This window comes from Mus pahari, chromosome 13 (assembly GCF_900095145.1).
Source record: "Mus pahari chromosome 13, PAHARI_EIJ_v1.1, whole genome shotgun sequence".
Taxonomy (NCBI): Eukaryota; Metazoa; Chordata; class Mammalia; order Rodentia; family Muridae; genus Mus; species Mus pahari.
The window spans coordinates 63990443-64013954 of record NC_034602.1 but is presented as its reverse complement, the minus strand read 5'-3'; the positions used below and the strand labels follow the sequence as shown (position 1 = coordinate 64013954).

The window sequence follows — 23512 nt, the reverse complement described above, 5'->3', positions numbered from 1 at the left end:
GTGACAAGCCCAAGAGTGACAGAACAAGAGTGACAAGCCCAAGAGTGACAGAACAAGGGTGACAAGCACAAGAGTGACTGCTGAGCCATCTCTCCAGCCCCTTGTCTGTTTTCTTTTTAATCAACCTGACAATTATCCAGTTTTATGAGTACAATGTGATGTTTTAATATAAATACACTGTATAATGATCAACTCTAACAAATAAACATATTTATTACTTCAAATACTTATCATTTCTTTGTGGTGAAACAGCCAAAATGCTGTAATACTGTCTGGCAACTTTAAGGCTGCTTTCAAAGAGTCTGCTCTCTTTTCCATTCAAATAAAACAAAACATAAAGTCCTTATGCACAATTTCATTACCTTTCAAAAAAAATTGTTTCAATGCATCTGTTAGGGAAACCTGTGTGGTCACAATCTGCACTCTCTATCTATTCTTCCATCAGAAAGACAAGGTGCTGACCTAAGGTTAAAATTATGGGGTTCCTAGAATGCCCATGATGGTCCGTGGTCAGGAATGGCAAGCCAGAAAAAATGTGGTGACTCAGAGACATGGGGATGGAGAGCTGGGGTTGGGCAGAGTTTCTCAGAGAAGCAAAGTGCCCAAGATGCTCCCAGTAGTCCACAGCTGCTTCTCTTCTATCCTGGGGTTTGTGCTCTCTGTGCATCTCTTTAGCATATGGTTAAACTCAGGTCTCACAAGCATCCCGTTTTATTCACCAAGAAAGACAACCGTCCTCCTGGTTTACTTTTTTATTGCCATAATAAGACACCACGGCCAAGGCACCTTATGAATGGAAACGTCCTTACCCAAGCTCCAGTACCATGTGAAGTCCATGATCATCATGATATGGAGAAGAGCAGCAGGTAGGCGAGCATAGAGCTGTAGCAAAGAGCTTATGTCCTGATCCACAGACAAGAGAGGAGGGAGGAGGGGAGCGGGAGGGAGAGAGAGAGAGAGAGAGAGAGAGAGAGAGAGAGAGAGAGAGAGAGAGAGAGAGAGAGAGAGAGAGAGAGAGAGAGAGAGAGGAAGAATGACTAGGAATGGTAGGGGCTTTTTGATCCTCAAAGCTTACTCCCAGTGACACACTCCCTCCAACAAGGCCACACCTCCTAATCCTAAGCCCCTCCCACACCATCCAGCCAGTTGGAGACCATGGATTCAAATACATGAGTCTAAAGGGGCCATTCTCATTCAAACCACCTCAGTAAGTTTTGGGGAAGTTATTCAATATCCTTGAATTCACAAAGCAGTCGTGGGCAGAGCCAGGCATCTGCCTTAAATCCAAGATCTGAGAAGGAGCCCAAAGATGGAAGCGTCTGATCGCCATGAGTGGCTTAGTGTTGTCTCACAGGAGTCAAACAGGTCTTGGGAGACTGAGAGTATTTTCTTGTGACAGTGTAAGCTGGTGTATCCCCTTGAGTCCCTTTCTGGAATATGCCATCCACCACTGTCACATGCTCTCTCATCAGTGTGAAGCAATCCACCACAAGGCCCTCACCAAAGTCCACCAGATGCTGGTGTCGTACTCTTGCTTAGCTTTCAGAATTGTAAATAAACAGACCTGTTTATTAGGCGCCTAACCCCTGGCATCCTAGTATCACAAAGCAACAACATGTACCTGTTTCTCAGGGCTCTTTCTCTTCTCCCTACTTCAAATGCATCTCTCCTACTGACTCCTCCGGAAGCCTTTTCTTTCACTCTCTGCCTTTCAGCACACAAGGGGAACTCCCACCTGCTAGTAGAAAACCTTGTTTTAGAGTCAAAAGAGTCTTCCCGGCTAGAGGAAACCACCAAAAGAGAGGCAAAAATAAAAGAACTAAAAAGGAACTCCGATTGACAGTATGTATCTGCAAGATGATGCCCTAAAGGGAGTCAATGTAGGTTATTGCTGATCTTCTGTCTCTTTCCTCTTGGCTCGCTATATCTACCAGAGCCCTTGGTACCCCCTCAACCCCTATACAAATGGAGACAAGGTCCTATGGATGAGGACACTCCTCGTTCAAGGACATGACCTAGGAAACAACGATAGAAGCTCTTGAAACTGGAGATTCTGGGTCTCAAAGTGAAATCTCCCACCCAGCTGAGCTGCAGAAAGACCCTAAAACAGAAACCTACCAACCTGTGTGCAGGACTGCCTGAGAACTAAATGCCATTGAATCTCTGACATCCTGGGAGGATTTGTCATCCTCTCGAAGGGATATTGGCACTCCATGTCTGAAGCTTCTGACCTGACAGTTTACAGCTGGAAGGGATCATGGCACCCCATGTCTGAAGCTGGCATCCACTCCACTCGGAAGCTACTCTGGAAGAAATGAGTGACTTCAAGAATCATGGCTGACCAGACTCTGAACCTTCCCCTTTGGACACACAAGCTTCCATACTAGCATTCAAGGTAAAACCACCCAAAGCAGTCTCCAGCTTGTGTCATACCAGAGTCTGAGGTGGGCCGTGAGCGTGCATACTTTCGAAGAAAGGACCAACTCCCGTCTTGCTTGGGCTGGTCCTGAGAAATGCTGGTCTAAGTCAGGAGGAGGCCCATCCCTGAGAACAGGAGATACCTTCATCTCAGTGCACCCTACTATCTCAAGTTACTGGGAAGCCCACGTTCTCTGGGGAGCTCAGGCAGCCTGCTATTCTTAAAGCTCTGAACGAGGGGAAGTGATGAAGTCATACCCAGCTGTCTTCTCTCAGAAAAGCTCAGAAACGGTTCTGTTCAACTTCACACTCTCCCTGGTCCTCCCTCCATGTTTGCTGTGCCTCCCTCTGGGCTCTGGGACATTGAAGTTCAAAGGTCTAGAGTCAGGTAGAGCCCTGGGGGCTGAAGCTGACACTCCAGGCAAGACTGTGGAACACTGGGAACATCATGGAACAAGACAGTTGGTCCTAGTGTCTGCCGATTGTGTCTACACGTGCACATTTAAAGGGGACAAAGGAAACACAAGGAACAAGGCAATTGTTTGGAGTTTCTGACGATAAGAAATGGGCCTCTCACCTTGGAGAAAAGCCGCAGAGGGTATGGAGAGAGAGCACAAGTGGACAGCTTGTTATAAAGGGCTCAGCAGACAGACTGGAGTCATGCCCTGTTTCCATGCATGTATTTCTTGTGTAAAGACTTCGGGAAAAACCTAAGGTGCAGACACACACACACACACACACACACACACACGTCAGTCATATGCCTTTATCTGAACACTTGGGAGGCAGAGAGAGGTGGGTATCAGTGAATTTAAGGCCAGCCTAGTTTACATAATGAGTTCCAAGTCAGCCAAGGCCACTTAGTCTCTATATTGAGAGAGAGAGAGAGAGAGAGAGAGAGAGAGAGAGAGAGAGAGAGAGAGGAAGAAGGAGGAGGAGGAGGAGGAGAAAGGAGGGAGGGAAGGGGGAGAGTAGAGAGAGGGAGAGAGGGGGGACAGGGAGAGACAGACAGAGAGAGAGAGAGAAGAAAACAGAAATTGGTTCATATAAGTCAGGCTGGTTTGTTTTTCTAAGAGCTTGAGGGAGTGCAATAAAATTCTGGTGTTTACCCCACCCTAAAATTACTAAACTACTTCTATCTTTTTTTTTAAACTATGTGTAAGTATGCTAAGTGGATGCCTGGTATCTATAGAAGCCAGAAGACCCCCCTGGAAAAGGAATTAAAGGCAGTTGTAAGCCACCTCGTGGATGCTGGGAATAGAACCCAGACCCTTTGCAAGGTCAGCCAGTGCTCCTAATTGCTAAGCCCTCTCTCCAGTACCTGTATTTTTAAACATTAAAAATCAAAACAGAAGCTTGCTGGGGGCTCAGTAATTGGTATTATACATGGATCCTATGTTTCGGAAAGGAAAAAGAAAGACTTCTTTGGTTCCCACAGCTTTACTGCCAACGTTGGCATATTTGGAAGTTAATGATTATATTTAAATGCATTTAATTCTCTGGGAAAGGGGATCTTAACAGAGAGGTGGCTTAGTGAGACCTCTCCAAACAAAATCTCAGACTTCGGAGTGCTAGTGTTGGGTTAATTTTGCTTAAGGAAGCTCTTCAACAGAGTCAAAAGGATACGCATTTCAGGACACTCGGCCAAAGAATGTACGGAAGAGCTGGTCCAGCAGTTAGCCAGGCTCCACTATCTGTCAGTGTCTGTCTTTCTGTCTTTCCAACACAAGATGTTCTCTTTCAATATGAGTGAAGATATTTTACTCAAATAAGAGCCTCTGGCTGCTGAATTCCTTCAGTTTGACTCACTGCTCCCTTGAAAGATTAAGCACACTATTTTTAGAGCAGCCAGTAATGTCAGACTGACAGTTCATCTCCATGATCAGGGTAGGACCTGAATCACCTCCAGGAATAAGGTGGTAGTGGGCTGGCAGTATCCGTGCCTACCCACAGCTGTACGGGAACTGAGCTAGGTTACACACACACACACACACACACACACACTCACTTTGGTTTCACAACAACAAAGACAAGTTACAGATTCATGTTATTTCATCTAGAATGAGAAAAAAAATTCACTTCTTGGGTTGAATTTTGTTTCCAGCAGGATTTAATGAACACACACAAATCACAATAGGTACCTACCAGCCAAGTTGAGCTGGTTTGGAGACAACCCGGTAATTCAGAGCTTGGAAAATGCATTCCCACAATCCTCTAAGATATTGACACGGCTCATCATGGATTGATTCCCTTGTTTCTTGATACTGCGTTAAAACATTGTTATTACTGAGCTATTGGCATCTAAAGCAACAGCTTAAATTACCTCATTTGAATTCAAATGCTGATCTGTTACACTTTTCCTAAAGAAGCCAAAAGAGAGAGAGAGACGGAAGAGAAGAAAGAAGGAGAGAAGGAGGAGGAAGGGAGGGAGGGAAAGAGGGATGGAAGGAGGGGGAGGGAAGGAGAGTAGTAGAGGGAGGAAGAGAGGGATGGAAGGAGGGGGGAGAGAGGGATGGAAGGAGGGAGGGAGGGAGGGAGAGTAGTAGAGGGAAGTCGGGACAGAGGGTAGGAGAGAAAGGGAGGGAAAGAGGGAGGGAAGGTAGGAGAGGGAGGGAGAAGGAGGAGAGAGAATGAATCCTATTGAAGAATTTGGCTTAACTGGGGGAGGGGAACACACATGTTCTCTTCTTAGATGAAGCTTACCAAGAACTTTAAAGATGTCATTTAAATCCATCTTGAAGCCTCCTCCTCTTGCCCAGATTCACTGCAGGCCATTGGGTGCTGTGCAGTTCCAGGGTACACTGCTCTCAGAATGGTCTATCTCAAGCAATAACGCTACTAGAGCTCTCACGGTTCAGTTGTAGGTTCTTCTCAGCAAGAACCTTCTTTCCCAGAGTAGGCCAGCTGTGTCCCTGAGCAGATTAGTGAGAATCATTTTGCTTTCTCAATTGCAGTAAGACTTCTTTTTTGAAGGTAAAATTTTTATTAATACTTTGAGAATTTGTACAAGTAGACAATGTGTTTTGATTATATTTGTTTTTGTTTTTGTTTTTCGAGACAGGGTTTCTCTGTATAGCCCTGGCTATCCTAGAACTCACTCTGTAGACCAGGCTGGCCTCAAACTCAGAAATCTGCCTGCCTCTGCCTCCCAAGTGCTGGGATTAACCCTAGCTCGTCCACCTAACTCCTCCCAGATCTACTCCCCATTTTCTCTGCACTCTGTCCCAAGGTTGTATTCTGTTTCCTCTTAAACAATCCATCAAGTATAGTTTGTGTTGCTCATGTCTTCATATACTCGATTGTGGGGCCAATCCACTGGATCATCTATCATCTATTATCTATTTGTCTATTATCTATCTATCTATCTTGGTATTTTAAAAATTCAATCTAACACCACCAACCTGGAGTTCTTACTGAGATGAATGCAATGAACGGCTTGGGATATCAGTTTTTGCTCTTCCTGTCTGGCAGAGAACCTGGGCTGCATTCTCAGTGTTCACACCATGACTAGTGACCACCTCAACACCAGTTGCAGAAGATCTGATGTTCTCCTCTGTCCTCTGAAGGCATCTGCACATACATGGTGCACACAAGCTCAGGAAGGCACATATACACACAAATAGATGTAGAACTGGCTTACAGAAGCTGTGGGTTTCCTACAAAAATATGCACAAGAGCAAGCCAGGCAACATCTAGCATCGATAGGCAGGATTCACAGGTCTTGACCACTAAAGAGTTATTGACAGTTGATAGCTTCTAGTGGAGGGAAAAATCCTTTTATTTTCAGGGGTGTGGCATAGATAGATAGATAGATAGATAGATAGATAGATAGATAGATAATAAACAAATAGATAATAGATAGATGGTAGACAAATAGATAATAAATGATAGATGATTGATAAATAGACAATAGATAGATCATAGGTAGATAAGTAGATGATAGACAGACAGACAGATAAACAATTAGACAGACTGTCATATAATGATAGACAGACTGACAGATGATTGATTGATAGATATGATTAATGAATAGATGATAGACTATTGACAGCTGATAAACTAATAAACGATAGATAATAGATAAATGATTGATAGGTGATAGATGATTAATAGATGAGATGGGTAGATAGATAGATAGATAGATAGATAGATAGATAGATAGATAGATAGATAGCCAAACAAGAATTACTCCCACCTTCACCCCCTGTGCTTAAGAAATTGCTTCTTGAGCCTTAAGAGGATAAAACACATACATCCTTTATGGGGTGCTATGACATAGTTGTTTAGATTTTCCGACATTCTATATTTTTATTCTGACCATTCATTATCAATGCAAGATGTTTTCCAAGTTTACAGTGAGCAGTTAAGCTAGGAATGACGTTGTAGATACTATCTGAGGGCTAATATTTTTTTATTTTTGAACCACCATCAACAGCAAGCGTGCTCTTCTCATTTCCTAAGCAATATTGCCATCTAGTGCCTTCTCTCAGACATTTCCCAGGGAAATTCTGGGTCCCAGGCCTGAGTCTCCCTGGGAAGTGCTGCCTGCTTGGACTTCTTCCAACTGTGGTGGTAGCTACTTCGGGAGGGGGAGGTCACACCATGAAGTATTCCGACTCTGATTTCCTAAATCCAATGCCATTCCCTGTTACAGTCTCACCACTGGATATTCAATAGAGAGGGTTGGATTCAAACATTGAAAAGAGCTGTCGTTTCTAGCTAACGTTGTTTAGAGAAGTAGTGACCCCGTCAAGCCTCTCCAAAGTTGTCTCACTCAAATGAGGGTTGCATGTGGCTCTCTCTTTAGAATCTGCCTTTGCTTTGATGGTGGCAATTTATATTGGGCTTTGAAAGAAGTGGAGACGGGGGCTGCATTGTCCACTGGGGAACAAAGCAAGTATATTCCTGACAGTTCTTGGATCACTGATATTTTTTTCAAAGTAGAAGTCCAAACTGTTCTATTGAATGTCTGAGGGAATTCCAGTTATGGCGGGTCACCCGTGGGGGGGTGGGGGCTGATGTCACCTTCTCTACTTTGAGATTTTCCTCTAGAGACAATGGAGGAATAAGCCTGGGTCATCCAAGAACTCCTCGCTCCCCTTGGCCTGTGACAGGGACTATCCAGCTGCACTCAGGGGAGTCATGATCCTAGCTATGACCCCAGCTTTCAATCACACATGCTGAGCACAGATCTCTGCCATGTAACAAAATGTATCCAACACTAAGGACAAGAGAATATTGACATATATATGGGAAATAAAATGAGCATTCTCCCCCAGCCTCTTTTATCGACAGACAATCTAGATGTGTGGCCAATGATTTGCCATATGTTCTAGGTACACATGCAGATAAGGATTAAATATGCTCAATTTTCAATGACTTGCATATTTCTGGATGGAAACAAGTAGTTGAGCACAGTCTTTAGGTTACACAGCATTCACTGTTGAGAAAGTCCTAGGCATTGCATTAGGCCTCTGGTACCCTGTTCAAGGGTTAGCAAAGCCTGATCTTTGGCCAATATTTCCAGGCCTGCCTGTTTGTGCTGATACAAATGCCCCAGAGACTGTTAGTAGGTGTACTGGCTAGTTTTGTGTCAACTTGACATAGCTGGAGTTATCACAGAGAAAGGAGCTTCAGTTGGAGAAATGCCTCCATGAGATCCAGCTGTAAGGCATTATCTCAATTAGTGATCAAGGGGGGAGGTCCCCTTGTGGGTGGTACCATCTCTGGACTGATAGTCTTGAGTTCTATCTAGCTGCATATGTAGCAGAAGATGGCCTAATCAGCCATCACTGGGATTAGAGGCCCCTTGGTCTTGCAAACTTTATATGTCCCAGCACAAGGGAAGGCCTGGGCCAAGTAGGGGGAGTGGGTGGGGTATAGGGAACTTTCGGGATAGCATTTGAAATGTAAATAAGAAAATTTAAAAAAAAAATGTGAAAAAAAAAAGAGAGCAGGCTGAGCAAGCCAGGGGAGGCAAGCCAGTAAAGAACATCCCTCCATGGCCTCTGCATCACCTCCTGCTTTTTGACCTGCTTGAGTTCCAGTCTTGACTTCCTTTAGTGATCAACAGCAATGTGGAAATGTAAGCTGAATAAACCCTTTTCTCTCCAACTTGCTTCTTGGTCATGATGTTTTGTCCAGGAATAGAAACCCTGACTAAGACACTAGGCTTGACTGGAAACCTACAGATGCACCTTCGATGTGCATACCAAGTATTTTTGTCAACAATTTGGGAAATACTAGCTAATATTCTCATTGAGTTCACTGAGCTAAGATTTAGCACAGTTCAGATGTATTGTACATAATTTATTTTTTTAATTGTTTTTAACAGCCGAAATATTTAAAGTCAAAATTATTTGAAAGTTCAGTAAAATGGATGCATTGTATGAATCAGGGCATATGTGAATCTTCATGTGAAATGTCATTTGCTGTCTTAGATCCACTCATACTTCGCTTAGAGGTTAGATGCTTATATGTAAGGGGAATGCACAGGTGCCAAAGAGATGAGAACAACCGAAACTAGGAAAAAGAGAAATTCAAAGAGAACCAGGGAGAAATCAGAAATGAAGATGCAAAGATATAAGGTAAGAGATTTAAAGAAAGACATAAACACTGGATAAATTCTGGTATCCACATTGGAAATGGAGGCAACTTTATCTTATAATACAAATACAAGATACAATATTATGTAATATTGCATCTTAGAAAACAAAGATAAGCATGTATAAAACACACAAGAGATTCCCGGTTTGGAACTTTTATTGGATAACCGGTTGTGCATCCTTTACTAGTGTAATAAAATACTAGAGGCAGATTATTTACACTACAACGAAAAGCTTTATTATAGCTTAAAGTCCTGGATACCTTGGACACAGAGTGACGGTCTTATTGCTAACAGAGTCTACAGACAGCACAGAGCTGCACTCAGCAGAAAATACTGAATACATGTGTTTATATGTCTCTTCTGCAGCCACTAAGACTGAATCATGCCCGGCCTATGACACTACCACACAGAGCCCCACAGTGGGAGTCAAATTTCCCCAAGCACCACCTTGCAGTATGCACAACCCCTTAGCTCTGTCAGAATCTCTCTCCAACAACTGAAAGTCATGGGCTATGCTGTGTCAACAGCAAAAGTCTCTCGAATGATAACGAAGGGCACTTGCTCCATCCTGTCTCACACGCATGACCCGCAGGACAGGACCGATGCTGACTGGTCCGCTGGTCTATGGCAGGGATCTACAATGCTGACTGGTCCGCTGGTCTATGGAAGGGATCTACAATGCTGACTGGTCTGCTGGTCTATGGCAGGGATCTACAACTTGGTCCCTGATCTAAAAAGACAGAAGTATCACGGGAGTGTAATGCCTTGGTCCCAATGTTCCAACAAAAGAAATAAGTTACTAAAGGACCTGATTTATTGTGTGACACCCGAGGTACTCCGACAATTGTCCAATGACTGGGTAGCCTTTCTAGATCATTTTACAGCACGTTTTAATGCATCATTTCATTACCAAAATTCTAAAAGCACTGTAAGACAGTTTGTAGTTGAATCTGCAATATACACACTTGTCAGTTACCCAGTAGAAGGAAACAGATGCCTGGCTTTGATAGAGAATCGTGGGTGACAGTGTGGAAGTGTGTTCGTGCTAACACCTGCTGGGCAGCTTTTCAGATGTGAAGCTGTCCACTCACGGTTCCTTTGAAATGAGAAAGCCGGTCCCCATCTTACTCTCAAGGCCTCTGCTCATTCATGGATTAAGGCTAACCTGCCATTCTAAATATCTCTTTTTCATGTGGTTTCTGGGCTCGTAGTTCCCTGAGCTAATGCAGTTTATAAATGCTAGATTCTTTAAGGTTCTGCAACATCTCTTCCCTTGATTATATGTATGAAACTACTCAAAGCAATACCACTAAGAAATCTTCCACCAACTCCACGGCCCTACAGAGTGATCGCAGCATCACTCTGCCCACTACGGCATAGATGTATAACACGCCTAGAGACAAATTAGAATGATCAGCAAATGTCCGAGGGTAACTTAAACATCCAATGGGTGGAGCAACCAGCCGTGCTAATGGGTCTTCCTTCTTAGACTGGCTTCCTTAGCAATGTCAGGATTCTAGCAGAGAGTTCTATTCTCTGGTATATTTTACCATACTATTCTACCCTTCCCTTCCGCAGCACTCCCCCCATCACCCCGTGTGTGTGTGTGTGTGTGTGTGTGTGTGTGTGTGTGTGTGTGTGTGATATGTGTGATGTGTGCATGTGGATGCATGTATGTATGAGTTGAATGTGGAGGTCGGATGTCTTCCTCAATCCGTCTCCACCTTATTTTTGAGACACTCCCCCCCACCCCGGCCAACCTGAGCTCACCTGTTTATCTTAGGCAGGCTGACCAGAAGCTTCTGTTGTGGACCTGTCTCTACCCTTCCAGCACTGGAGTGAGGCAGCGGGATGGACTGCTGTGCTCGGTCTTATGAGTGCTAGGATCCAAACTCAGATCTCTACATGTGCACAGGAGCTGTCTCCCAGCCCATCTTGTTTAATTGGGAGATACTTGCCTGATAATATTTTTGAGTCCTTCAATTGGCAGGTAGCATTTTCCTTGCTATATTACTGGGCCTTACTGTGTGTTTTGCTTTCTGCTTGTTGAAACAAGACCATCCTATATAGCTCGGGCTGACCACAACAAACTAGCCCAGGCTGGCTTTAAACTTTTGGCAATCCTGCCACAAGCCTGACTTTCATCAGCTCCATGTTCTTACGTGTCCATATCTGTTCTTTATGACAAGAAAGTCACCAAGGAATACAGCTAGACTGGACATTAAACCCCATGAAAACCAGCCCTTTCTCTACATATATCATATAGTGCAAAATCTGAGAAATGCATGTATTCCCTGCAAACAAGAAAGAAACACAGAACCAGCATCGTGTGCCAATAGAAACAGAAGAAATGAGAAGGCCCTTGCTCTAAAGCAAAAGACGTTGGAACAAGACTATAGAGCACAACAGAGCAAAGAAGTCCCTTACATAAGCTGCAGACATTCCTGTTCTAGCTGTTGTGGGAGCCACTGCAGTAATGTAAGTGATGAAAACAGTTGAGCAGGTTCCACAGGGGGCATCCCGAACAGGTGAGATGGGCAGCGAATAAGAAAGTACAGCCAGCAGCCATACTTCCCCCATGGAGCTGTAGCTATCCCAGGTCAGCCTGCTGCAGGGTACAGTCAGTATTTACTTGAATGGGTGAACATGGGGGTGGGAGGCACCACCCAACCCAAGAATCTAGAAGTAAGAACTCTATTGTGATTTTATTAGATGGCAAATAACAACACAGAAACTCAGTCGACTCGGAGTCCAAAACAAGAGCTTTCCAGCTTTAGATACCCACGGGCCAGGAGAACAGGCCCGCCTTCTTTGGGTTTAAGGATGCTTTCCAAAAGATACTTTTAACTCTTTGGCTTTCCCTGTGTGGCTATAGTTCAAATTAGATGCTTGGGAAATAGCAAGTGGCCCCATGGGATTTGGAGTAAATAACTATTTTTTCCGTATGGGATGCTATTGCAGTTTTAACATGCGCTCGGTTGCTCAGGAGTGCTGTAGCTCTCTAAGTCGGGTGAGACTGATTTTTACTTGAAATGTTATCAAGAAGAGTCCAGCATCTCAGAAAGTAAGTCACCTCTAAGGGCGATATGGTGATGCCTGGCCTAATGTGTAGCACTAGCTTGTGACTTCACATGTGGATGCTGGGGAAAATCCAGCACTTAAGTTTACCTTCCTTGGCCTTCTTTACTAAAAAGTTTTATTAAAAATTGCTTACAGTCATAATACAATGTCCATTGTTAAATGCATAGGGCTATATAAGTTACACAGACTTTAGCTGGTCTCCCAAAATACCCAGAGTGAACGCTTTGCTGTGTGAAGCGATGAGTCTGTTAAAATTAAGAGGATGCTCAATCGCTTTTACCCAGTCTGCCCTTTCTGTAACGAAACTGAGCTCAGCGAGGTCAAGGAACTTGCTCAAGGCTACACTCCGAGACAATGGCCAATGGGCAACAAAGGTTACCAAGGGTACAAAGCGTTCCTTACAGCACATGGCCTGGCCTCAAAGAGATCATGGCAACACACACGCATGCACACACACACAGAGGAAAAATTTAAGCCTCAGAATGAGCTGCTGATCACAGGATTCAAGGAGCAGAGACTAAGGGAGGCTCTCTACAGGAGAAGATACTCTCCAGCTTAGAGAGGTTAGGTTTTGCGTTTCTTTGTTCCACCCAAAAAGCATCAGGTGCTCTTTACACCCTGACCTTAGACTAGCAAGCCTGTGGTCGGTGTGTAGGGCCGGCCTGAAAGGGAAACAAGAAGCCCTAGTGATCTGGAGAGAGCAATGGTCCACTCCTATCTTGACTATGTGCTCCCGAGTACACCACAGTCAAGCAGTGAGAAGAAATTAACTCCACTGAAAAATTGGTAAATCTAAGGAGGAGCGAAGCATCCACACTTTGGTCTTCCTCCTTCTTGAGTTTCATGAGTTTTGCAAATTGTATCTTGGGTATTCTAAATTTCTGAGCTAATATCCACTTATCAGTAAGTGCATATCATGTAACTGTCTCCTGTGAGGCTCTGCCAGTGCCTGGCAAATACAGAAGTGGATGCTCACAGTCATCCATTGGATGGAGCACAAGGTCCCCAATGAAGGAGCTGAGGGTGTCTGCAACCCTATAGGAGGAACAACAATATGAACTAACCAGTAACCCCAAGCTCGTGTCTCTAGCTGCATATGTAGCAGAGGATGGCCTAGTCAGCCATCAATGGGAGGAGAGACCCTTGGTCTTGCGAATATTCTATGCCCCAGTACAGAGGAATGCCAGGGCGAGGAAGTGGGAGAGGGGAGGTTGGGGAGCAGGGGTAAGGGGGAGGGGATAGAGGATTTTTTAAGAGGAAACTAGGAAAGGGAATAGCATTTGTACTGACTAATTTTGTGTCAACTTGANACAGCTGGAGTTATCACAGAGAAAGCTGCTTTAGTTGGGGAAATGCCTCCATGAGATCCAGCTGTGGGGCATTTTCTCAATTAGTGATCAAGTGGGAGAGGCCCCTTGTGGGTGGGACCATCTCTGGGCTGGTAGTCTTGGTTCTATGAGTATGCAGGCTGAGCATGCCAGGGGAAGCAAGCCAGTAAGTAACACCCCTCCATGGCCTCTGCATCAGCTCCTGCTTTCTGATCTGCTTGAGTTCCAGTCCCGACTTCTTTCAGTGATGAACAGCAATGTGGAAGTGTAAGCTGAATAAACCCTTTCCTCCCCAACTTGCTTCTTGGTCATGATGTTTGTGCAGGAATAGAAACCCTGACTAAGACAGCATTTAAAATGTAAATGGAGAAAATATCTAATAAAAATGTGAGCAAAAAAAAAAAAAAGAAATCAGTAAATCAAACCCCTCTTTGGGGGTCCTGAACGCATGCATGTCCTCTAATCAGAGGGCTTTCGTGGAAGGTCTTCAATCATAACTAGATATCTAAGTGGAGGAATGGTTAAGGTAAGCTTTATGCTTAACACGTGCATTGAAACTTCGAAACACTCCTGGTTAGGAGCGAAACATCACAGGATTAACAGCAGTCTCAAACTGACGTCTGGCTGCAGCAGCACTCTGCAGGAAACTCTCGCCCATGGCCCCTGTGCTAGTACATCTCTTATTGTTCCACACTGATTGTAGTGTGCTGCCAGTCTGTGGGCTGTTTAGTTTGTTAATTGATTAAACTTGCATGTTAGTAATTGATTAAGTTTGCTAACTGATTGTATATCTTACAAGAAAAAGATATAAGGGGGGGAGGAAGTATGGGGGGGAGGGGAGTGTTAGTTCTCGGATCCTTGAAGACCCAGCTTTCAAATCTGAACTGATTAAATGAGGGGAGAGGGAGGGGGAGAGAGGGAGGAGGGGGAGGGAGAGAGGGAGAGAGAATATAAAACAGAGAACCCATGAGCTTTCTCAAAGAGAGAAACAAGCTAATTAGTTTTATCCTTTTTAATTAATCTTATTACTGTCTCCATTTGCCCTAAGTGGTGCCAGGATAACTATGGCTGCCTTTGAACCCTTAAGAGGGGATCAAAACACCAACTAAAAGCTTTCCAGGAAGCTTAAATCTGACCTTAGCAATGGAAGTGTTAATAACTGATTTGTAAACTAAAACCTCTCCTCTTTTTGAGACTCAGCTGGAAAATAACTTCTGGTTTTGCTCCTAGAGTTGCTATGAAAGAGCCCCTGGTACTTTGGAAGGGATGTCCATATCTTTGAAATGGACTATATTCAAATGAATGATCCTATATACCTATATAATCATTTTTTATGAAATTAATGGAATTTGCTCCTATAAAATAAGATGAACTATGTACCCAGAGTTACAAAGGCACTGAACCACATCACTGAACGCTCTGTGCGGAGTGACACACAGAATTGTCTTTTCATTTCATGTTAAGCGAGGTCAGAGGCAGACAAGGCAGGTGGGTGGGTGCTCTGAGGAAGCTGGCTGTTCCAACGGTGGCAAAGGAACGTGGCTGGTGGATTCAGTACCCTAGGGAGAAAAAACAGACAGCTTGTTACTGTGGTCACCTTCTACAAATTCTTCAGAGCTGCCCAACTGAAAAGAAATAGCCCATCGTGGGTCACCGCAGTTAAGCCTCTCCCTTTCTGTACCTCATGAGACCAGCCCAAGCACGATCAATGAGAGGGCCCAGAGAGGAAATGAACTGTGTGAATTGGAGAGGAAAGATATTCCCCAGGAATAATCATTTTGCTCCAAAATGTGGCATATGCCAGAGAATATTCAAAAAGTAGAAAGCTTGCTCAGCCTTAATTGTCCCACTTACTTGCGAATGTACATCTTATTGGAGAAGGGCTTCGACTTCGAGATACCTAGAAATGTAAAAGAGTGGTGTGGATTATATAAGCTCAGAGGGTGGGTTACCTAGACATGGTTAATTCTTAAAAGTCATCAATTGGTTGCTCTGAGAGAGTGAATGACCTGAGTCTTCCTAGGCTTGTGAAGTAAATGCATATCTAATTTGGTTTAAATTATATTTTTGGTTGAAAGTTGGGTTCAATGGCTTAAGATAAAGTTTTAACATAATAAGAACTAAAAATATGATAGTTTCAATGGCCTAATAGAAGAGAAACTTTTTAACATAATTAACTAATAAGAGCTAAAATTATGACATTAAGCTTAAAATAAACCTTTGTCATGTGTCCAAATCCTGTCCTACTAAGGAAGGCTCTGGGCAGTCAAGAAAAAATGATTTTCAAATCTCACCTTCACTAAGCAGAAACTACACCACACTAAGACTTCAAGTCTGATACCAACTACATGCCTCTTTCCTGACCTGTCCTCTCAAACATATTTGGTAAAAAGATGGACTGGGTTCTGTGGAAATTGAGGCCTTATTTAAGCTGGAAAGACAGACCAGTCAGTTTACATTCCATCTTGTAGGTGCCTAGCTATGAAGGGAGAGACGTTGGTCAGAGAGGAAACGTTGGCTCAGTTTCCTCTTTGAGAATGTATTTTATATCCTCATCTCCACTGGAAGCTATGTTGCTCTCTTTGAGCAAAGGATGAAATAGAGAAGGGGGTGCAGACATATCTCAGGACTCAGCGCAGGGGACACTCCCCTTGAATAAAACTTCTACTGAGAGTCCAGAGTTCAAGCCTCCAGGGTCTAGAGAACTGTCTGCTAACTCTAATATGCAAACCACCCTCTCCTCTGATACACAGTCTCCTCTTGGGATGGGGAGAGATCCCATCAGGATGCTCTTAAGGCGCCCTTTTTATATATGACGTCACTAAATGCATGAGCCCTTTTTTAAACCTACTATACATACTTATGCATGACTATGTGTGCTTGTAGTTTGCAAAGTCCCCAAGAGCGAGAGGACTGTATCCGTTTTGCAGCTTTTCCTCTTCCCTAGCATTTCTGATGTGGTTTTCTCCCTCTGGGACATCTGTGCATTCTAAAAGACCTAACCAAATACCAGCTTCCGTGAGCTGCTCTCTCAGCACACCCAAGTCTTTGCACGGTAGACTATACTGCACCATGTCATCCTGTGGATCTCTCAACTTGACCTGCATCAGGACCCTCTTTGAGAATGAGGCCCAACACACATATAAATAACAATGGACGTGTGAAGGAATAGGAGATCTAGTACTATGGTCCAGCCCCACATTTATCAGACATTGGCTGGAATGTCATTTGGCGAGTTAATGAACAGTGACAGGCCACTGTGATGTTTTTAGGGATGCAAATACTGTGAGTTTTCAAATTTTTATGATATCTTTCAAATTTAAATAGAAGATTAGTAGTCTTTCCAAGGATTAATATACAAAGAAACTAATTTTATCTTTCCTACTTTGAATCTGGGGACAAATTAATACCTTAACTGCCTTTTAGGAAATATTTCAGTCTAGGCTCTTTATGTAACTCCTCCAAAATAATGTATGGATTTCTAAAGGAACTAGGGACCTCTGTTTAGATCTGTGACTCAAATGTCCCATGTTCACATGTTGAACTGATATCTAATTCCCTGCTCAAGGATGGAAGAATAAAACTCAGAGATAAATAAAGTCTATTACTTCTTGGAATAACAAAATAGGAAAATTGAAAAAAACAAACCAAAACACAAGAACTTCTGTTTCTTTCCAGAATGCTAAACTTCTTAGCCATAGTGGTGTAAAAACAAATAATAAAATCACGCAGGTCATATCAAAGTAACAGTTTTTCTTTCTACTTATGGTTTTGCAATCAGCCCTTTCATAGGAAAGTATCATCGTACAAGGTTGTCTGCGGGAATGGCTACACAGGAATGTACCGTGCTTATTCCAAAATGATTACGAGGACAAATGGGGCTTAAGCTCCTGCTACGGCATCGCATTACTGGTCTCACGGAACTCCACTGCAAAAAAAAAAAAGAAAGAAAAAAAGAAAAAAGAAAAAAGAGAGAGAGAGAAAGAGACAGAGAGAGACTCACAAGTCTGTGAGGGCAGACATGGCTTACCGCAGGCTTTAATGATGGGACAGTCCTTCACCTACCAACACCACTGTGAACAATGTTCCTATTCTTTCCTGCAACACCCAATATTTGCCAAGAACGGCTAAAGTAAAATCCCATTACAATGAGCCCAAGGCTCGTCCCGTTCTGGAGCTCCCTACGTGTTTCTCTGAGTAAGCTGTTAGAAATCACATTTGGCTTTGGGCTTGTGTGGGTGGTCCATTCAGTCTAGATCTCTACCACCTCAATGCCGCACCGAAGTCATATATATTACAGAAGAGAGAAATCTCACTGAACGCAGTAAGAGGCTTCTGTGGACCAGCTACTGAGTCCGTATGAAGAAGATTCTACACCAAATTCATGTGCTGTTTTAACTGTGAATCAATAAAAGGGTCTTATGGGTGACACACTTGAGAGGTCAGTAGACCATAACTACCTGACTTGAGCGTAAAAAGTGTCACTGAGTCCCCTCCCTCCCTTCCAAACTGCACTCCATTAGTAAAAAAAAGAAAAAAAAATTCTAATAGAGTAAGACAATTTATAAGAATAAGTTATAAGGACAAGAATCCTGTTTTATGAAAATGCTCATTGTATAGCACATGTTGTCAGATAGACAAGATTCAGTTTTGATAGGTTCATCTTTCAAAGCATGAAACATTTTTAATGAAGGTAGTTTTCACTACCGTGGGATTTTAACTTGTAAAACAATCACCAATATCCTAAGTTTGTTTTGAATAAACTGCCCTATCCTCTATTATGTGCAGCCTCAAAGCAACTCCCTCCCACCCAGTTCAGAGAACAGGAACAGAATCCACCACCCTGGCTTTGTTCTGGGCAAAGGACTCCCCTCAGAATACATGTGATTCTGTCTAAGAAAGGCTGAGGTATGTCATGGCGTGTGCATAGCCAAAGTTCTGTGACCGTGAATCTCTGCATGCCAACCCCCTCCCACACTCTCACACACATGTGTGCATGGGCATATATAAACACACACTCACACACAGTAACACACACCACACACACTCACAGACACACCACACACACATACATAAACACACACACACACACACCCCACCACCACCACAGACTCCATTTGGGAGGCTGTTCAGTTTTTCAAGATGTTCTGTAAGAGCTACAGGAAGCACCTTTCCAAAGCCAAATGGCTTTCATCCCACTTCCTCTGTCCCATTTTTCTTCCTCCTTCCCTTCCCTACACATCATACCAAGGAGAAAAAAAAAAACAGAATAAATGTATAATTTCCCCCAAGTGGAGAACTGGGATGTCAATGTATCTCTTAAGGCAGAGGAGCTAAATGAGCCGCAGCTAGCTCCATCCTCAACAGCAGCAATGATGTCACTGCTGGAGGAATCGCAAAGAATTATGGGACAGTCCAAAAACAAGCAGCTGTTTTTCTTTCTCCTTTGTATGAAATCTTATCAAACAACTCTATCGGCTTCTTGTATAGAATCTCTGGGTTTATAAATGTTCTCGAACTTGTGAAACAAATACTCAGGATGAACTGTCACTATGCAAGGCCACCGTACAAAAGCCCCTCTTTTGGTGACAGCTTCTCCCTTCATAATGACACAGTCATTCTCCATGAGAGCAGGCCACACGTGATAAAAGACCAAGGGAGCAGTAAAGTCCGAGTCATAGCTGCGGCGGTACCTGTGGGGACACAAAGAGACCATAGGTAGTAAAAAGCTGAGCTCCATACTAGGGGCCAAACCCAGAGTGCGTGCTGGGCAAGCATTCGGACGCTGGGCTATGGCCACCAGCGGGAAGTTAAGTGTTTTGTAGCATAACTAGGGGAAACCCAACTGAAATGTCCATTTTTGACTACGCCTAGATCTAGACAGGGATCAGACACTCATCCCCGGGTTCAGGAAATGGCATGTGTTCTCAGGATGTTCTATTTTTCATGCTGGGCGATATTTCTCATGCTATCTCTGAGGACAAAACAGACGAAATCTAAAGAAATGTTTAAATAGATAAACTGAAATGTGACTAGGCAGTCATATCCAACGAGGGATAGTTAACAGATCAATGACCCCCCCACACACACATACACACACCTACCGATTGTTGTATGTGTGTGGACATTTTATTGTATACATGATGTCTGGGCTCTCTGTCCCTGCAGTTCCTGGGGAGATCAGATCCCCTGAAGCTAGAAGAACAGCCTGTGCTTTCAACCACCGAGTCATCTCAACAGCCCTCTCCCCTAATCTGATGGTGCAAATCTACCAATCTGTCAGTGATTTGGTTAAAATATAGAAAACTTACTCAAAGGCAGGCAGGGGGGAAAAAGAAAAAAGAAAAACCACAGGTGACAATAGCCAATAAAACAACTCAATAGGCTGGAGCAATAATCCAAGTGTAAGTAGATAATGTGTAGTATGAATACATGAGGGTGTGGCAGAGGGTGGAAAGTATGTTAAACATGCAAACAGTGGAAATACATGGTTTAGTCAAGGCACAAACAGCAAACAATAGCAAGCTTAGTTTTGCTTGAAATGAGCCAATGGTGTGTTCTAAGACTAATAAAAAAAAAAAAAAAGAACTTCTATAACTTAGCTAATTTCATAGCTAGGGATAACTAAGGATGGAAGAGCCCCTCTCTGGTGCACACGTCAGCCGAGGTGCCTACATCTATCTCTTTGACCCTCCCATTAAAGAGAAAGCTCAGCAGAGTGGGGTGCCCAGGCCAAGGATCAGAACGACTTGGCAAGGAGTCTCCAGCCCATTTCACATGAAAAAAAGTACAGTGTCATGAGGCCAGGAAAGGGATTTGGGTTGTTGCTTCCTGAGAAAGGATGTCAGGCACCAAACGCTTTGGTGTGTTCTGTGACTCCCTAGAGCACACTGTCACCTTGTATCCACGGGGGATTGCTTCAGGACCCAACAGACACCATGGCCCACAGATGTTTACATGCCTTACATAAAATGGTCTCATAGGCTGGATGCGTGATGTACACATGTAATTTTAACACTAGAGAGGCTGAGGCAGAAGGATTAGGCTTAAAATCAACCTGAACTAAGTAATGAGCTCCAGGCTAGTTTGAGCTACCTAGTAAGACTGTTTATAAATAAATGTATAGTGCATACATACATACATGCATACATACATACATACATACATACATACTATTGTTACATTTTCCATAACCACCTATGGACTTCCTCCTGTATACCTTAACTCACACCTAGATTACTTACAATATAAATAAGATATGACAATTATTCTGTACTAAGGAATGACAAACAAAAATAGCTTATATGTATTCATATTTTTCCCTGATATTTTTAACCCCTGATTGATTGGCTCAACAGATGGGGACCTTTAGACACAGAGAGACAGCAATGGAATCAAATTCAATTGTAGTTAGGAACTCTAACTTCAACTGCCCAGCCATCAGGCACACAAGACAGTAGGTTTCCTCTGATTAAGGGCGTGTGATGGAGAGGCCCAACAGTGGTCTACAAAACATGCAGATGGCACAAACCAAGATGGGTGAGCATTTAAGTGATGATGCCCATGTTCTAAAGAAGAAAGAAAGAAAGGTAGGAAGTGTTAAGGGTTTCTGTAAAGAAAAGGACTCAACTTCAGGGCCATGTCCAAACATTCAGTTCTTCCAGAGTGGATATAGGCTGGGAACAAAGACCTGAAAGAAACTACGTTCTACCAACCAGAAAGCCCATTCCTGTTAGGAGAGAAACATGTATGGTCCCTCTCATCAGCAAGCTTGCAAGAATATTAGGCAGCTACCTACCCTGAGCTATGGCTTAAACAAAGCCCCAGAGTTCATATTTTCCAAGCACTCACCAAATGCCTGACATCATCCTAAGTGCTCCATCAGAGTTATCTTAGCCAGCCCTCTACAGTCCTGGGCAAGAGGCATTAGTATCCCCCACCTCACTGCCTTGAAAGAGAAGAAAACCGAAGGACAGAAAAATAAAGGTCTATCTATGTCCAAGATCACACAGCCAACAGGTGGAGCCAGGATTTCAAGCTAGGCAGCTTGCAGCCAGAGCTGGCCTTCTTCACTAGCTTGGCCTCTCCTCTTGGATAGCTGGTAATCTTGAGCGACAGCCAAGATCTTGCAAGAACTCAATGAATACTTCGGATTCTTTCAACCTGGGGTTTACTAGAGGAATGTTCGCCATGTGAAATTTGGCAGACTCTAATGGTTCTAGACAAGAGTCCAGAGTCTCCCTTTGTGCACACCAGCGTGCATGAGTGTGCCTGGTGTTTGTGAACCTCAGCCTCCTGAGCCCTGAGCTAGAACCACTGCAGAAAACAGCAGAGTGTGGTGCAGATGTGTGCATTTCTAGCAAATGCTGCTACGTGTTGAGAGACCTGATCTAAATTATGCAATAAGAACTGTTCTGACTGTCAAACTTTGACCTCCACAGACGCATCCATCTGCACACATGTGCAGACGCATTATATACCACGCACAGAAAAATAAAATAAAAATTTAAAACTGTGTTGTATTCACAGAATACGTTTTTTTCCTTAACAAACAGTGCCCCAGCCAGGCTCCAGGTATCTCCTTAGCTTTCCACAAAGCTAATATGTTCAGTGAAGAACGAGCCCAAGGTCCAGATGATGATACAGAGGAACTCGAAGCAGGGGAGTGGCTATTGATTTCTCTACCCAAGCTTCTCTTTCCCCTTCATCTTCCTAGGGAGCAGAGACAGTGAGCGTCTTTTAGCACCTGAGCTCCTACGTCTCTTACTTGCAATCATTAAAGATTTCCCCATCTGCCCCGAATGCGATATCGAGGGGTGGTTCTAAAGACTGCATCGCAAAAGCGATGCAGCAAATCTCCTGAATGAAGTCCGTGAGGAGGCAGAAGTCAACTTCAGGAGGGAATGAGATCTTGGGGTTGACGTTCATGGCACGGATCACATCCTGAAAAAAAAAAAACAAAAGATGGCGTCAGTCGGCTGCAGATACGTGACAAGAAGCTCCGACATCCAGAGGATTCCCAACATCAACTGGAATGGGATGGGCGTTGGAGAAGAGTGTCGTGAGTCAATCCAGGAAAGAGGGCAGTGTGTCAGAGGGGTGCTGCTGCTCGCTAGTGGGGAAAGAAGAGAGAGACGTAGCAGAAATGACAAGCAAGAAAAGAAGCTCTTAATGACTACAGGAAGAGGCTCGTGGTGTTTATTAGTTCATGGGGGGGGGTACACGTCCATGTGTGCACATATGCAGGCAGGCACATGTGGAGTCCAGAGGTTAATGACAGATGTCTTGCTGGATTGCTAAAACTTATTTTTTTTTAAGACAGGGTGTCTCCTTAAACCTGAAGCACACCGGCCAGCCAAGGACTCCCAGAGATCTACCTACCTCTCACTCCTCATGCTGTGACTACAGATGGGTGCCACCTCATCCAGATTTTGTGTGTGTGCCTGGAATCTGAACTTGGGACTTCATGCTTCGGTGGCAGGTATTTTTACAAGCTGAGCTATCTCCTCTCCTTGCCTTTCTTTTGTGAGTAAATATATGAGACGCCAGCCCAAAAACTCTGGCTAGTCCCTCCCTATACCATAACACGAGCAAAATAGCTTGTGATGAAGTGTTTACTACGCATCAAGACTCGAGCTAAACAAATGGCCCGTCTCCTTTCATTGACCCTGCCCAGTAACTCTGTGGGATAAAGATCTCTCTATGCTTCTTTTCAGAGATTAGACCCAGAAACTTAGAATACCCAAGATACAGTTTGCAAAACAGATGAAACTCAAGAACGAAGATCAAAGTATGGACACTTTGCCCCTTCTTAAAATTGGAAACAAAACACCTATGGAAGGAGTTACAGAGACAAAGTTTGGAGCTGAGATGAAAGGATGGACCATCCAGAAACTGCCTCACCTGGGGGGGTCCATCCCATAATCAGTCACCAAACCCAGACACTATTGCATACACCAGCAAGATTTTGCTGAAAGGACCCTGATATAGCTGTCTCTTGTGAGGCTATGCCAGTGCCTGGCAAACACAGAATTGGACACCCACAGTCAGCTATTGGATGGAACACAGGACCCCCCAT

At 43.7% G+C, this 23512-nt stretch overlaps 1 protein-coding gene across 1 annotated transcript in view; it reads right to left on the bottom strand.

Annotated features, from left to right (window-relative positions):
* Positions 1–14856: 14856 nt before the first annotated feature.
* The window catches only part of Spata18 (spermatogenesis associated 18), a 32705-nt gene continuing 24049 nt past the window's right edge, over positions 14857–23512 (bottom strand). Inside the window, exons 9-13 of the mRNA XM_021211080.1 lie at positions 22202–22377; positions 19004–19127; positions 17279–17362; positions 15289–15334; positions 14857–14993 (exon numbers count right to left, since the gene is read on the bottom strand). Of these exons, the coding sequence (XP_021066739.1) occupies positions 14986–14993; positions 15289–15334; positions 17279–17362; positions 19004–19127; positions 22202–22377 (438 nt within the window). The 3' untranslated portion in view covers positions 14857–14985. The remainder of the gene's footprint in view (positions 14994–15288; positions 15335–17278; positions 17363–19003; positions 19128–22201; positions 22378–23512) is intronic.